The sequence below is a fragment of the Eschrichtius robustus genome, chromosome 8, assembly GCF_028021215.1.
Source record: "Eschrichtius robustus isolate mEscRob2 chromosome 8, mEscRob2.pri, whole genome shotgun sequence".
Classification (NCBI taxonomy): Eukaryota; Metazoa; Chordata; class Mammalia; order Artiodactyla; family Eschrichtiidae; genus Eschrichtius; species Eschrichtius robustus.
In genome coordinates this window covers 119,379,021-119,395,217 of record NC_090831.1, presented here as the reverse complement: position 1 = coordinate 119,395,217, position 16,197 = coordinate 119,379,021, and the positions used below count along the sequence as shown (strand labels likewise).

Here is a 16,197-nt window from a genome sequence, read left to right as displayed (position 1 = left end):
TCTAGATCCCACATATATGCGTTAATATACGATATTTGTTCTTCTCTTTCTGACCTACTTCACTGTATGACAGTCTCTTTGGCAGCTGAGTTGACTCTGGTGAGACAAGGGGAGATCTTGTCATGGTGACTTGGATACGGTAGTAGTGAAAGAAATTGTGAGAAGTGATAGGGATCTGGATATATTTAGAAGATAGAGTAAATGGGATTTCCTCAGGGGTATGAAAAAAGAAGAAGAACTTTCCACCTGAGTAGCTGGAAGGATGTAGTAGATATCCACTCAGATCAAAAGCTGTGTGTGGGGTGGGTTTGAGATAAAAGTTGAGGATGTATCAAATAGGCAGTTGTATGTTCAGGACCAGAGTTAGAGAGGGAAGTCTAGACTAGAGATACAAATTTGGATTTGCCAAGCTCTACATGTGTGAGCTCACAAAGGACATAAATATAGGTCGATGAGAGAGGAGGATCTAGCCGAGACCAAGGGACTGAGCCCTGAGGCAGTTCAGTTTTAGGATTTGGAGTGAAGAGGAGGAGCCAGCAAAGGAAATTGTGGGTGAAGAGGAAAACCAAGAGAGTGTGCTGTTCTGGAAGCAAAGTAAAGATAGTATATCAAGGAGGTGTGAGTAATAACCCATTGCAAATTCTACTGATAGGTCAAGCCAGATGAGGACTAATAATTGACCATTGGGTTTAGCAGTTTGGAGGTCATGGGTTGTCTTGGTGAAAGCTGATTTGGAAAAGAGGTTAATTAAGCAAAGACTTAATTGGAATGAATGTAACAGAATTGGAACAGTGAATTTAGACAACCCTTTCTAGGAGTTTTAATGTAAAGAGGAACAAAGAAATGGGTTAGCAAGGTGGTAGTTGGCACATGAATTGGAGGTTGAAAGTAGTTATATGAAAACAGCTAAGCTTAGTGCCCCCCTTTCGATAAATATTTGTTGTATTTCTACTGTGTGTCCAAGATTGTTCAGTGTTTTATAGATACAAAAATTAATGAGCTGTTGTTTCTCTCCTTGAGGGTGTGCAAGTAGCCCAGGCTGTGTGTTCATGGAGGGCTTTGGAGAAGAAGTGCTTTCATCAAAGAGGTGATACTGCTTCTAATTCATATTTTATAGGATCTGGGGGAGAAGCAAAACTGTCCTATCTGTTCCTGACTAAAAATACTCAAATCTTTTAAAAAAAAACACTTTTGTATGTTAATTTTCTTTATCTTAGCCCACTCATTGATTTTGCTTTAACCATTCTTCGTGAACTTCTTGAAGACCCAGTAAGTGCGTTTTTGAAAAAAAAAAAAAGTGTGTTTTGAAAACAGGAATGAGTGTCGCACACATCCTTGTCAGCACCCTCCGTATAGCCAGTCACTAGCAGAGGACAATTAAATGAATGAGGACATGTAAGTAGAGTGGGAAATGTTGAAGAGAGGTAGATGAGGTCAAGGAACATAGTTGTTCATTTACTTAATTCATGAACTGCACAAGTATTTATTATTTAGGATAAACTTTGGACAAGATCATGCAAAAGCTTAACTTGCTGATTGAGTGTAGGGAACAAAAAGCAAGAATGGGAAGAAAAGCAAAGGAATGAAATGGTCTGAGTGGCTTTTGAAGATAGAAGCCTAGAAAAACATGATGATACAGTAAAATGAAGTAGATGTTAAAATCACAGCATACTTGGGTTTAGATCCCACGTCTGCTAGTTACTAGTTGAGTGATCTTGAGCAAGTTAATGACTGTACTGAGTCCACAGTCTCTTTTTTAGTAATAACTCTACCACTCCAGGTTGTTATGAGAACTGTGGTGCCCAGAAGAATATTAGGTCAGAGCAGATATTCAAAAATTGTTACCTTACTTCTCTGTCTTTTTCTTTAACTGGAAGTTTTTCAGTTATTTCTTCCAGAATATAAAATTTGATAGTTGAGCTGGGGTTTGAAATAATTAAATGAATGCAAAGTTGTCTTTTTCTTTCACCTTCTTCAGGACATGAGCATTGTGAGCATAAGTGGAAAACAAAACAAAACAGAAGTAGACACGTAGCTCAGTTAAACATGCTGAACCTCAGCCATACTGCATCTCAGCAAGCAGACATGCTTCCTGGAGTGTATTTGAATAGGATAATGAATAGGATCACCCAGTACATGTATCCACTGTCAAACCACCTCACAATTACCCTTCACTCCCCTACCAGTCTTAATGACTTGCAGCCTCTGCTATAGCAGAAAGAAGTATGGGGGCGGGGAGGGTTGATGAATCTGACAAAAGGGAGGAGTCCAGTGGAGGAGAATGTACAATACTTGGAGTAATTGTGGGAAGCTGGCTGGCTGTCGTAGGAGACTCGGCATAAAGCTCTTTTATAGAAGGAGAGTTGGAGTAGCTAAGGATACAAGGAGGACAGTTGAGATACATCTTGCAGTGCCGACATTCCCATCAACTCTTTACAAACTATGAGAAAATTTGAGAAACAAGTTCAGTGGCTTTAGAGTCTGAACTGAATTTTATTTAAATTATTTGCTTGCATTGAAGAAAGAGAATCTTGGGTTACCTTAGTACTAGGCTCAGTTCAAATCGAGAACTCCAGAAATTAACTTTCAGAAGCTTAATGCTCCAGAAGCATTACATTTTGGATATGGTGAGCAGCTATGAGACCTTAGAAGGAGTTCTTTGGAGTTTTCTAAAATTGATGAACAAAGTTGGGGAGGTGTGCTCCTATAAAGAAGGACTATTTCAGAATAGGGGAGCATTTTTAAAAAGTAGTTTACTGAAAACTAGAGCTTCTGTATAGCAAATGGAGATATGATTCTTGTCTTTAAAATATCTTAATGTCTCATGAAGGTTAAACATAAAAATGTTTACATAAGTATTTTTCTCTTTCTCCGTTCCTGCTAATATTTCATATTAGTCTTATGAGGTCTAAACACTTTTTTTTTCTTTAAAAATTACTGGGCTAAAGTGACTAGGCTTTTATAAAATAAAGAGCAGAGAAGAGTGGAAAGAAAACTTGTGTTCAAGTTAAACTTGGAGGACTTGATAGAGGGAGAGGGGTAAGTGAATCAACATTTATAATAGGAATGTTTGAAGCCCTGTTCGTGGCACCTTATACATGTTCTCATTTAGTCCTCAGAATAACCCAGTGAGGTAGTACTGTCACGCCCATTTTACATACAAACATAAAATGTGTACTCTGTATACACCTTGAAGTGTATTTTGAATACTGTTGACGGGGTATTCATAATTGTTGGTTGTGTGTGGTTTATCCTAGTGTCCAATTAAGCAGACATTATCCACACAAAGAATTCTGTTTTGGTGCCTGTATGGAGACCTGTCAGTTCAACTGGGCCCTCTCTCACCTACTTTAATTTTGGCAAAGATTTTTCTAAGCATATTGACACCTTTTTATTGATACTTTTTCTATTGTTCTAAACCATTAATCAGACATTTATTAGACACTTAGTATGTTCTTCCCCCTGTGCTATAAATCCGACAGAAATGAAAGGCCAGGGTTTTGCCGTCAAAGAAATTTTATTCATTTTAAGGATATAACATGCACCCATTTGAGAGGTACAGGACAGTAAGTTACAAATGCTCTATTTTGTGGTGTAAATAAAGGCTGTAGCTGTTAGAAGCAAGTGTGATCCATGTTAACTGGGATAACAGAGGGAGCTTTGAAAGGAAGGTAGAATTTGACCTTTGCTTTGAAGCTTCTCTTGGTTAAGGATGGAGAAATAGCCTAAGAATAGACAGGGATTGTGGGCCTCTTGATCACACCATACATTAAGTAGAGTAACATTTATCTGAAGTTATTTGAAAACTCTGTGATCACTCTTTGACTCAAAATATATCTTTCGTGTAACCTGTCCTGTCTCCACTGTTAGGAATGCTTGCTTCTGGGGTAAGTATTGTCTTTAGAAGGCATCGTGGAAAATGTCCGTATGTTTTGGAGGAGCAAAGAGTAGGTTTCTGACATTTAGTGTGAGGGCGCTCACCACATGATTTTCTCTGACTGGAATAAAAGGAAGGCTTAGAGATAGGATAGGATACATTGTAAGAAAATCATCAATACGAGGTGCTAGGGTACAAAGGATAAACATCGATTGCATCTGTTTTAATTTGAAATAGTTTAGTGTTGGGAGTTAAGGAGGAAATTAGCCAATCATACTATTTTACGATCTCTAACAATAGTGGGTATTTCTTAAATATCTTTGACTTTTAAATAAACTTGCTTAACAGGCATTCAGAAGGTTTTCTTTTGGATATACATGCACCCAGTATGGTCGTTAACCTTTTAATCAAAAAATAAGCCTACCTTTTGTCAATATACACATGATTTCAGCCCCAGGTGACTAAATAATTTCCAAAACAAAAATCAGATGGAGGTTATTAATTTCAAAACATATCACTGAAATGTTCTGGCTGTGGAAATATTCAACCAAAAATCATAGTTTCAGGTGCTGTGTGCAAAATCTCTATTCCAAATCAGTATTATCCTAGGTGGATTTCATGAAATGCAAATTCCACAGGTAATTGTGAGGTGTTATTTTAAGGGGCAGGAGGAGGATCTGTAATTAAGTAAGTTTGGGAAACACTCGCTCAGGTAAACAGAGTATTTTGCTTCAAGACTACCTAGAGGGACTTCCTTGGTGGCACAGTGGTTAAGAATCCGCCTGCCAATGCAGGGGATATGAGTTCGATTCCCTGGTCCGGGAAGATCCCACATGCCGCGGAGCAACTAAGCCCGTGCACCACAACTACTGAGCCTGCGCTCTAGAGCCCTCAAGCCACAACTACTGAGCCTGTGTGTCTAGAGCCCGTGCTCTGCAACAAGAGAAGCCACCGCGACGAGAAGACTGCACACCTCAACGAAGAGTAGCCCTCGCTCGATCCAACTAGAGAAAGCCTGCACGCAGCAACGAAGACCCAATGCAACCCAAAATAAATAAATAAATTAAAAAAAAAAAAAAAAGACTACCTAGAACACCTAGGATGCTGGTGTGTGTTGTGACTTCCAAGGGGGGAATCCAAGAAGCTATTGTTCTATAACCAGACCCCACGAGTAGTGTTCTGTGGGATACACTTTGGAAAATGTGGTTCTGACATGATTGGAAACTCTAAAAGCTCTCTATAGATAAGGAATTAATGCTTTTTCAAAAGGAAGTGCAATCAATCAATCAATGATAAAGAAATATATATTAAACCAACACGCTTGAGTTTTGAATTCTACGTTTGTGGAGCAGAATAAAAGTCAATATACGAGTCCTCTAGCTCTGAGATTTTACAACTATAAATTCACTGAAAAGACCATTTCTCTTGTTACTACTCTCAGTCATGTAGGTAGTCACAGTATGAAATGTACCAGCACAAAAGTCTATCTTTGTGTGGGAGAGGTAACCTCTTCTGCTAGTAAATATAAGGTAGATCCTTCCGTTGACTTCTTTCACTATTCTTTCCAGGGGGCTATTTAAATTCCCATGGTGTTAGCTGATGACTTTTTAAAGTACCTGGACAAACTAACAAAAGATTAGGTAACAGAGGTTAGCCTTGTATTTAATCAGTGTACAGCAGTATTCCATTCATACTGGGTCTAACCGTGTGCCAGAAATGTTAGCTGCAATTAGCCATGGGGTGTAAGTGCAGCATTAACAGCAATTTGATGAATGGTTATCCACTTTATAAACTAGTATCGGTATCTGCTCCTTGAATCTTTTGCACTAAGTAGAAAGGACATTTGTGGTCTTCCTGTGTTCAGTTGCTTTGTGAACGATCTTGTTAAATTGCTCTGTATTTTGTGAGCGCCACACTAAGATAACTTAGCCTAAAACTTGGCATCGTTATTGGATGTAAAGATTTCGAGATGTAAACAGGATTCAGATGCCTTAATGTTTGGAATTTTTGCAAAAGCAAAATCTAGGGTGAGCTTTATCATTTCTCTCGGTCATGTCCTTGTCATTTTCAAAGAGGAGGTAGAATACAGTCAAAGGGACAGTGATGTCTCAGCCCTTCATTAGGTGTCCGCTCGCGTATGTTTTGCTAGCTTGGCGCTGCAGCCCAGGGACGGTGACTGTGACGCCGCCTGTCCTTTACCTGCTCGTCAGTGTGACTCCAGCATAGGTGCCAAGCACCATCTTTGTTGCCTTTCACTGAATTACAATTTCATCCCTTATTGAGGTTGTTAATATGTTCAAAATAACCATGATTGGAACACCAAACTGTCTGTGATTTATTCTTGTTCCATCTCTACCATATAGAACTGCCTTTGACTTTGAAGAGTCATCTAAGCTCAGAACAGGTGACAGAATAGGAAGCTGTGCAGTGATTCATGAGAGTAGATGGAAGTCAATGATGAGTTCACGTGCCTGTGGTCTCCGGTAATGGCGTAAATCTTTAGGGAAGTTCTTTACTGTCGGGCTGCATGTCTGCCTGTGTCAAATCCCATATAGGCTAGCATATATTATGAATTGAGAAATCTGAGGGATGAACAAAAATTCCTTTTGTTGTCCACTGTAAACATGTCACATAGACTTGAGGATACAGGAGAAAAGCATAGTATTGCTCTCTGTTAACCATACAAAGCTAAATTTTGTATATTTGTAAACACAAAGACCATTCACTTGTGGCTAAACACCTTTTTGGAATGAGAGGAAAAACTGTTCATTGTTTGATTGTAGGCAGATACCTATCTGGGACTTTTTAGGTCCCAGATTGAAATTTTCAAGGTCTGTTGAATCTTAAAATAATGAGGAAGGCAATGAATACATAGCAAGGCTAGAAGAGAAAGCTTACCATTGTGTCATTTAAACCAATGGGGTTTTTAACAGCACCCTCCCACCCCAGGGTAATATAGCTTAACATGTGTTTGTGCTGTTGCCTTCGCATTATATGATACAAGTTGAAGAATCTTCCTAGGGAGTTAATATTCACGAGTTGAGAAATCATTCCTTATTTCCTTTATCATTCTTTACTGCAGTTAGCCAGAGCACCAAACATAGTAATGTGTTCAGCTGACCACTACCAAACCGTTAAGCAGGCCACAAACAGAGGGAGGAAAGTCTTCAATTAGAAGATAGGAATTAAACTGTAACACATTGAAAATAAGACAACCCAAGGACACATGAGTCCCCTTTGATAAGAAATGAAGAAGTCGCAGGTCTCATTGTCAGAGAACACCATTACCAGAGACAGAGGTAGAGCTATCTGGTCCAGGAGTGCATCCCTGCCCTTCTTGGTCCCGTGTCCTCTGCCACCCAGAGCCCAGGAGACTACGGGCCACCTGCAACTCCTTTGATACGCTGTGCTTTCTGATGGGGACCCTGGTGGTACAGCCCTCATCAGGCTGGGATCCGCCGTTGTGAAAAGTCACCGTCATTCCTGTCCCTTCACTGCTGAAGCCAAAGCGGTTCTAAGGAAATCAGAATTTCTGCAATGCCCTCCCTCATGAACTCCTTTGATGAGAAAAGAGGCTTTGTTACTGCTTTCCAAGGTTGTTAAAGTCTGTTACGTTTGGCATCTCTGGATGATAATTTGTATTATATTTAGCGTCTGTATCTTCAGAGAGAATTATTTCTATAATGGAAGGTAGTAGGGAGAAATAAAACTCAAAATTCATGTGGCAAGCTATCAGTGTAAATCAACTTAGGGAAAAGATTCTAAAGAAAGAAGGAAAGGTGGCTCATATCTTAAAAAAAAAAAACCTTTTTTTTAGGGGAAAAAAAGCAGAACAAGGTTGTGTAAAGGCTGCTGAGAAACGGCTGCATGTTTCTCCGTGTGTGGTACCGCTCATCTGCTGGCCTAGGTTTCAAACCCACCAGCACATTGCTGTTGGTCCCACTGAAGGGATGAGAAAGTGAAAGGTCATTGAGAGACTTTTTAAAAAATAGCAATACTCTTTATGCTTAGAGCAGTTTTACATTTACGGAAAATTTAGCAGATGAGATGGAGGGTTCCCATATATACCCCCTCTCCTGCTGGCAGTTTCCCCTATTATCTTGCATTAGTGTGGTACCTTTGTTACAAATAGTGAACCAATATTGATACATTATTAAGGAAAGTCCCTGATTTACATTAGAGTTCACTCCTGGTGTGGTACGTCTGTGGTTCTGACAGATGCATCATGTCACGTATTCACCATCACGGTGTCACACAGAATAGCTCTACTGCCCTGAAAATCTCCTGTGCTCCACCCATCCCCACCCCACCCCGATGCCTCAAGTGATCCTCCTCTGGCTTTTGGGGTGCGCCCTCGGCCTGCAAGCCTCTTTGCCCTCCCGTCATGAGTTGGCTCTTGTTCATCCTTCAGTTCCCACTCAAGCATCATTCCTCAGGGCGCCCCTTGCTTGCATGCTGCCCTCCACTCCCCACATCGGATCGCATCTCTGATCTGTCATCTTTCCTCCTTCCCTGTGCTTTGCCTTCCACGCAGTGGTCACAGGTTTCATGTATACAGTTGGGTGAATAACTTGTCTGTGACACTGGCTTGGAGGTTCATGAATGAGTAATAGGGCAGGATGAAGAACAGAGCTATTTCAGATCCCATTCCTCAGTCCCGCTGCTGGCGCTTAGGCATGTTACCCACGTTACCAATAACTCAGGACAGGAGCAATTTTAAAATCCCCCTTTAAAAAAATCTGCAACTTTAGGCTCTATTTCCTGATTCCCATATGATGTAAAATGATGAGAAAATAAAGACCACTGCACTTTCTTCTACTCTTTTCCTTACTTGTGCCTTCTGACAATTATAGCATTACTTTTACACTGAAATATGTAGAAAATTTCTGTAATTATAATATGGTTTATATGCCTTTGCTCTAAATTACACTAAAAGAAAAACACCAAAGATCATTATTCAAGAATGAGATAAGTTTTTATTTCGCTCCTGAGTTTTTCCCATGGCTGTCTCCCAATTATTCCTCTTTCTTGAATTACTGTTTTTAGTAATTAGTAATTACTAATAATTACTGAATTATGGGAATATTTTCTCTATTTTTTTTCCTTCAGAAGAGTCTAAGAATTTCTAAATCTTGTATCACTTCATATCTAAAATATGTATTTGTTATTTTATTTTTATGAGATTTCAGTGTTGGGTCAGTAGTACTCGTTAGTTCATAGCACATTATCATCTCTGGTCCAGGCAAGAATCCTCATTGGCTGATTGATCCATTGCTTCCCTTTTGTCGCTATATCATTTCCCATTACGCAAACATGTTAGTGTGTGTGTATATATGAATATATATTTTTAATTTTGTTAGTAGAAAAAGTGCCTTATTGTGTTTGCATTTATTTTAATTTACATAGATAGGTTCTGTCATTTATCACGATTCTGTTTCCTACTATGTGTTATGTTTTCACAATGCATTGTGTTTTCTATCCATCCACATTTCTCTGTGTGCATCTAATCCATTGCTTGGTGTATATCTACAAGTGTGGCCTACCTTTCTTCCAATGATGGACACGCAGTTCAAATGTATTTTAAATTTTCTTTAAAAATCTTCTTTGTGTTTGAATGTATTTAAGCCCTTCTAATTGAATTTATGCCCTCTGATTGAATGTTCAAATGGAAATATATGTATATGAATTGTACAGGAAGTAAATGTCTGAATGAACTTGTGTTAAACACAAGGATTCATATGTATAATAATCTAGAGAATTGTTTTCCTAATAAAAGCAATCTTTTGACAAAAGACAAATCCTGCTTGCATGTTGAGACCTGGATACAGTAGAATAAGTTCTCAGAAACTTACAATATACAGCACAAAAGGCATAGTTGCAATAAAAGTAAAATGACTGTACAAGGAGACCTAGATACCTTAGTTTGGTAATATGTCATATATTAAATACACTTTAAAACAATATTTTATTAAAATGAAGAATATCTTTTGGAGCTTATTCCTTCAGAGTTATTTGGCTTATGAAAAATACCTTTTTTACTCTATTATTGAATGCATGCATGTCTTGACATTTTCCCATAAGAACCTGAGGTATCTTTCTACAAAGACTGTATACCCTGAGGATAATGAACAGGGTAGGAATGGAAAAGCATTACTTTGTAGGAGAGGCATTTCCAAGTATTTTATTTAAAAGCAAAGCTTGTGGCCTTGATTGAGCATTACATTTAACTTTAACCTTCTTGTAAACTGAAAAATTGAAAACATGGTAGATTATATCAGTTTTCATAATCAGAATAGAAGAAGCATACTCATTTCTCAGGGAAGATACTCTATTTCCTGGTAGAGGTATGCCCCACTGAGCATCTCCTAGAGCAGCTGTGGGTATAGGAAAGAGGTTAACCATTAGTAGGGTTTACATTGAATTTTCAAGGCTAGAAGCCCAGTTCTCAGATAAAAAGCAGAGATTTTACTGAGGAAGCAATGTTGTATTTACACTCAAGCAAGTGTTTGATTAAGACCCTAGAATTCTGTTCACTTAGTGCTATATTTTTAGCACATGGAATCTTGGAAGTGGCAGGTATAGGTAGGAATCCTGATTCTGCCCCTTGTTACCTGTGTGGTCCTGGCTGGACACATTTAATCTCTGCAAACTTCAATTTTCTGATATATAAAGGTAATAATTAACAATAAACTACCTTGTAAAACTGTTGCTAGGATTAAGTCAGGTGAAAGTTCCTAGGATAATTCAGTACATACTACATAAGTATGTTGTTAGGATTAAGTATGATAAACCATGTGAAGTTCCTAGGATGGTACCTGGTGCGTATGACCAGGTCTTCAGTGAGCGTTAATGTGCCTTCCTTTCTCTTCCCCATCTTAATGATCATTCCTTGTCTACCTCAGGGAAAGCACAAATTGCATGTAGATACCGGAATGGAAGGTGATTGGTGTGGCCTTATTCCTGTCGGACAGCCATGCGATCAGGTTACAACAACAGGCCTAAAGTGGAACATCAGTAAGTAAAACCCTTGCACAAAGGGAGGTTTTCTTTCTTTCTTTTTTTAAAAATTTCTCTTGATAAATAATTAGAAGTGGAATTGCTAGGTCATATGGGAACTCTATGTTTAACCTTTCAAGGAACTGCCAGACTATTTTCCAAAGCAGCTGTACCAATTTTATATTCCTACCAGTGATGTATGAAGGTTCCAGTTTCTCCATATCCTCACCAACACTTGTTGTTCTTATTATTATTCCCATCCTAGTGAGTATGAAGTGTTATCTCATTGTGGTTTTTATCTGCTTTTTCCTGATGACTAATGATGTTGAACATATTTTCATGTGCTTATGGACCATTCGTATATTTTCTTTGGAGTAATGTCTATTTAGATCTTTTGCACATATTTTAATTGGGTTATCTCTTTTTTTATGTTGAGTTATAAGATTCTCTTATGTATTCTGGATAAAAGTCCTTTATCAGATATATGATTTGAAAATATTTTCTCAGAGTCTTTGGCGTATCTTTTTATTTTCTGAAATTTAATTATCTAAGTGCATTAAGTTAATCTAATTTAAATTTGATGAAGTCTAATTTTTTCTTTTATGGATCATACTTCTGGTGTCGTATCTAAGCACTCTTTGCCCGGCCTTCTTCGCAATTCTGTATGCCTGAAAACTACTTTACTTTTCCAGAGAAGTAGCTATTCTTACTAAAATAGAGTTATTTTCATAATCAAACACCTGAGATTTTATAAGATTAGCTGTTCTTACTAAATTTTAAAATGTTCTTCAGTACTTATGAACTGTATTCAGTACTGTACCTCGGTACTAGTCATACTAAAACTGTCTGGTTTGAAAAGAACAAAAAATGAGGTGGATCTGTTCATGAAATAAATTCCAAAAGAAACCATCAGGCGTTATGAAATGAATTATCCCTAGTCTCTAAGAATAACGGTAATTTAATCAAAGGGCTTTGATTGAATGTCAAAGGGATTATTTCATGATTGACCAACACCTCTAAGGTTGTAAAAAGCAAAATACGGAACCATGTCATTCTTTCATAACATGTACAACTTTGAGGTTCCTACAAGGAAATAAATATTTCAAGAAATAAATACATTGAAGATTAAAAGATATTTTAAAAGGCCTTTCTATGAGCCATTGCTGAAACAATTAGGAAAAAAGCTAGAGATATTTTGAAGCAAATGTCTGGCAAGCTCATCCGAATTTGAAAGGACGGTGAGAACAGATCTCCTCCAGTGCATAGAAATCTGTGACAGGCTTTGAAGCGGTTAGCTGAAACTGACATGCGCTCCCATCAGAAGCTTTATTTGAAAACATTTCCAGCCTAAAACAATTGTTTTACTGTCTGGAGCTCCCATTCTTTTCAAGGACCCAGTCTAGACAATGGTGAGAGCTTCCTCCTGGATCTGGTAGTGACCTCACTTTCCAGGGCCGACGCCAAGACACGCCGGGCACTGTGCAAAGAGAACAGGAGGGTTGACCATATAGCTTCCTTTATCTTACAGGAACAGGCAAGAGTTGGAGGATACAAGAGATTCTTCTGTGCTCTTTAGAGCACCCTCAGAGCCCCTGTGTCCCGCACCAAAATGCACATCCTAATTCTTTTTTTTTTCTAATTTAAACTTATAAAAATGTTTTATACAATTTTTAAAGGTTATACTCCATTTACAGTTATTACAGAACATTAGCTATATCCCCCGTGTTGCGCAGTACATCCCTATTGTACACCCAGTAGTTTGCACCTCCCACTCCCCTACCCCTATATCGCCCACCCTCCACCGGTAACCACTAGTTTGCTCTCTATATCTGCGAGTCTGCTGCTTTTTTGTTATAGCAACTAGTTGGTTGTATTTTATGATTCCACATATAAGTGATATCATACAGTATCTGAATAATAAAATTTAGTCCAGGAAGGGGCCTTGGGCATGATGGAGCTTTTAATCTTCTTGTCTGTGATAATGTTTCAGTCCTGCCGAAATGCTCTACACTGTTACTTACCTGTATATTTACAGATTGCTTCAACTTTTGAAATAGATACTTTTTTCTCTACAACTCTGTGAAAATAAGAAATAGGAACTTCACAGGGTATGAAAAGCAACAGAGTTGAGACGCAAGTGTTTCATCAATGGTATGTGGTAAAAGTGCTAATGAATGGGGTCTTCCGATAGGTGTAATAGTGCCTCATTAAAAAGCCATAAAAATAACTGTGAAATGACACCATGTTGGCTTGGAGAGACGTGGATAGATCTTTTTCACAGAGAGGGTCCTGCTTTACTCAGTGTCATTGTGAAAGCAGAGCTTGATGTCATTTTGTCTGTCACACCTACAAAGTGGCAGGACAGGGCTGGACCCAGAGGAGGAGAAAGGAGACACAGTAACTTAGTCAGGAGTTGCTCGCATCCTGGGTCAAGGAGAATAAGCAAGTCCTCGTAAGGAAATGCATCAAAATCTTCCTCAGGTGGTCTGGAGGCTGACATTCTCCCTGTCTGTACCCACACTGAAATATGATGCCACTTTCTGATATGAATCAGAAAGTAGTCTGATTCACCTGTTTCAATTTGTGGTCTCTCCCATCACGGTCTGTGTTTAAAGCAAGTGCCTGTGGTGGTGCCACCATCCAGAAGTGTATCTTTACTAATTTTGTCAAAACTACCTCTATTATAATACTTTAATTCATAGCAATATACTGTGAACAGTCTGTGGTGTGTGTCTGGCACTGGAGTTTCTCTAGGCTATGTACACATGGGACTAAAACAGCTGCATCACAGGCAATGGCATCCTCCTCTTTACTAGACCTGCCATACAGCTCTGAGAGTGGGAATGCCAGTGTACACTCGCCTCAGGAGTACGCAGGAGTTCCCATGCCTCACGTCCTTACCCTGTTCTCGGTATTGTCAGATTTAATCATTTTTGCCAGTCTCATGAGTGTCAATGATATTTCATTGTGGTCTCTGATTGCTGGGGAGCGAAAGCATCTTTTTGTAGTTATTAGCCATGTGGGTTTCCTCTTCTGTGAATTGCTACTTTCTTTTGCCCTTTTAGCCCTTGGACTATTTGTTTCTTTCTTTCTTAGAAGCTCTTCAGACCCTAATGATCTTCCTCCTGGCTATACATTGCCTTTGCCATTTGTTTATGCCATTTTTGTACACAGAAAGGTTATTAAGTTAAAGAGGTAGTCAAATTTATCAGTCTTTTTCTTTCAGATTTGTAATTTCTGTGTCATAAATCATCTTTCTATATTCCCTGTGGTTGTAAAGATGTTCTCACAGTTTAGTTTTGAGGGGGATTTTTTTTAGGTTTCTCCTTTCACCTGAAATTGACTTTTGTGTATGATATGAGTTAGGGATCTGATTTTTTTCCTTACTGATAACCAACTGCCCTAGCATCATTTATCATCATTTTTCCAGTGATTTGTGATATACTGTAAGTTTTTGTATTCACGGGTATGTTTCTTTGATCTCTAGTCTCTTCCTTTGACTTACATTCTTCTTCCTGTACTGATACCACACTGCCTTAATTAACATAGCTTTATAATAAACATTGAAATGTGTCGAGTCTACCAACCTTGTTCTTCGAAATTTTCATGGCTATTCCTGGCTTTTCTCTCTTCTTTGTAAACGTTAGCATTAGCCTGACAAGTGTCACACACACAATTCCATTGTAATTTTTATTGGGATTACATTTAATTTACAGATTATTTTGGGGAGATCAGAACAATTGGGGAAGAGAATTCCTGCATGAAACTGAGTCTTCCCATCCATAAACATAATGTATCTCTCCATTTAATTAGTACTTTTTAATTGCTTTTGATAATTAAAAAATTTTGTCTAAAAGATTCTGTACTTCCTATATAAGATTTGTCTGTAGAAACCTTATATTTTGTACTGCTATTGTAACTACACCTTTAAAAATTACAGGACTTCCTTGGCGGTCCAGTGGTTAAGACTCCGTGCTTCCAATGCAGGGGGTGTGGGTTCAATCCCTGGTCGGGGAACTAAGATCCCACATTCTGCATGGTGCGGCCAAAAAATAAATAAATAAAAAAAAATGATATTCTCTGAGTTCATTGGTGCTATATACACATACAATTGACTTTAGTATATTGTATTAATATATTGCTGAATACTTTCATTGTTTCTAAAAAAGTGACTTGGGTTTTCTATAGAGCCACATTTTTGTTAGTAATCAAGTTTTTCTTTCTTCTTCATCTGTAACAAATAGGATTGTGTTCAGTTATGAGTAACTGAAATAGTAGCTTTAAAAACTGCCCCCCTTTCCCCCTTCATGTAACAAAGTATAGAGTTAAGTAGTTACAGGGCAAGGTTTCTATGGTTTCCTCAGCCTTTGCCTCAAAACATAAGATGTCTCTGTTGCAACTCCAGCCACTGTGTTCCCCGTTCAGCATCAGGTGGGAAAAAACGGAAGAGAGGAAGTAGGGTAGCACATATTGCAGGAAAACAAGGCATCAGGGATTCCCAGCATTTCCAGAAATCCTTCCTGCATCTAATCTTTTGCCTCAGTGGCTAGAACTATCAAATACCACCCTAGCAGCAGAGGAGTCTGGGACATGAAATTTTTTCATCTAAGGACATAGTCACCCCAAATAAAACCGAGGTCCTGTCAGTGAGGAAAGAAAGAATGAGTAGGAGTCTGCTCTTCTATCAAAAAAATGCCTTTTCTTTGTCCGCATCTTGATGAACCGTTTAGCCACATATATAATAAAAGCTTATTTTAACTTTCTTCCAGCCATACTCTTCTGGATTTCTGTTGTTGCTGTCGATGAATCCACAATCAGACTAATTCTTATTTGTTTATAATCTGTCTTTAACTCTATCCACTCTTTAGACCTTATGTTTTTCTTTGATGTTCTACAGATTTACTACAGTATGTTTAAGTGTAACTTTTCTCTTGTTCTAGTTGGTTTTCCTTAGCTCTGATAATTGGTGTCCATTGATTATGAAAATTTTTCAGATATCCCCATTTTTCAGATAAGGGCATGGTAGTTCAAAGCCCTAGTTAGTGATTTGCCCAAATTCATATCATTAAGGGATTGGTACACTCAAAATTTGAATTTAGGTCTTCAATGCTATTTTTCCTGTTTCTAACTAGTAAATGAAAGACCTTCCATATAAAATAAGTTGATGTTTTTAAAAAATCACTAAAATGAATTTGGGATAAAGAGAAAAATACAAGAGGAAGTTAACTGTAGACAGGGGAAAGAAAGCAAAGGAGATAGGAAAGAGGACAATAATGGTAGGAAATTAAAAGTAATTTGGAAGAAAAATAAAAATCCTGAGGGAC

The 16,197-nt window shown here is 38.2% G+C and overlaps 1 protein-coding gene across 2 annotated transcripts in view; it reads left to right on the top strand.

Annotated features, from left to right (window-relative positions):
• The window catches only part of TPK1 (thiamin pyrophosphokinase 1), a 358,052-nt gene that overhangs the window by 244,838 nt on the left and 97,017 nt on the right, over window positions 1–16,197 (top strand). For both annotated transcript variants that reach the window (XM_068549611.1, XM_068549612.1), the window contains exon 8: window positions 10,780–10,891. In XM_068549611.1, the coding sequence (XP_068405712.1) occupies window positions 10,780–10,891 (112 nt within the window). The remainder of the gene's footprint in view (window positions 1–10,779; window positions 10,892–16,197) is intronic.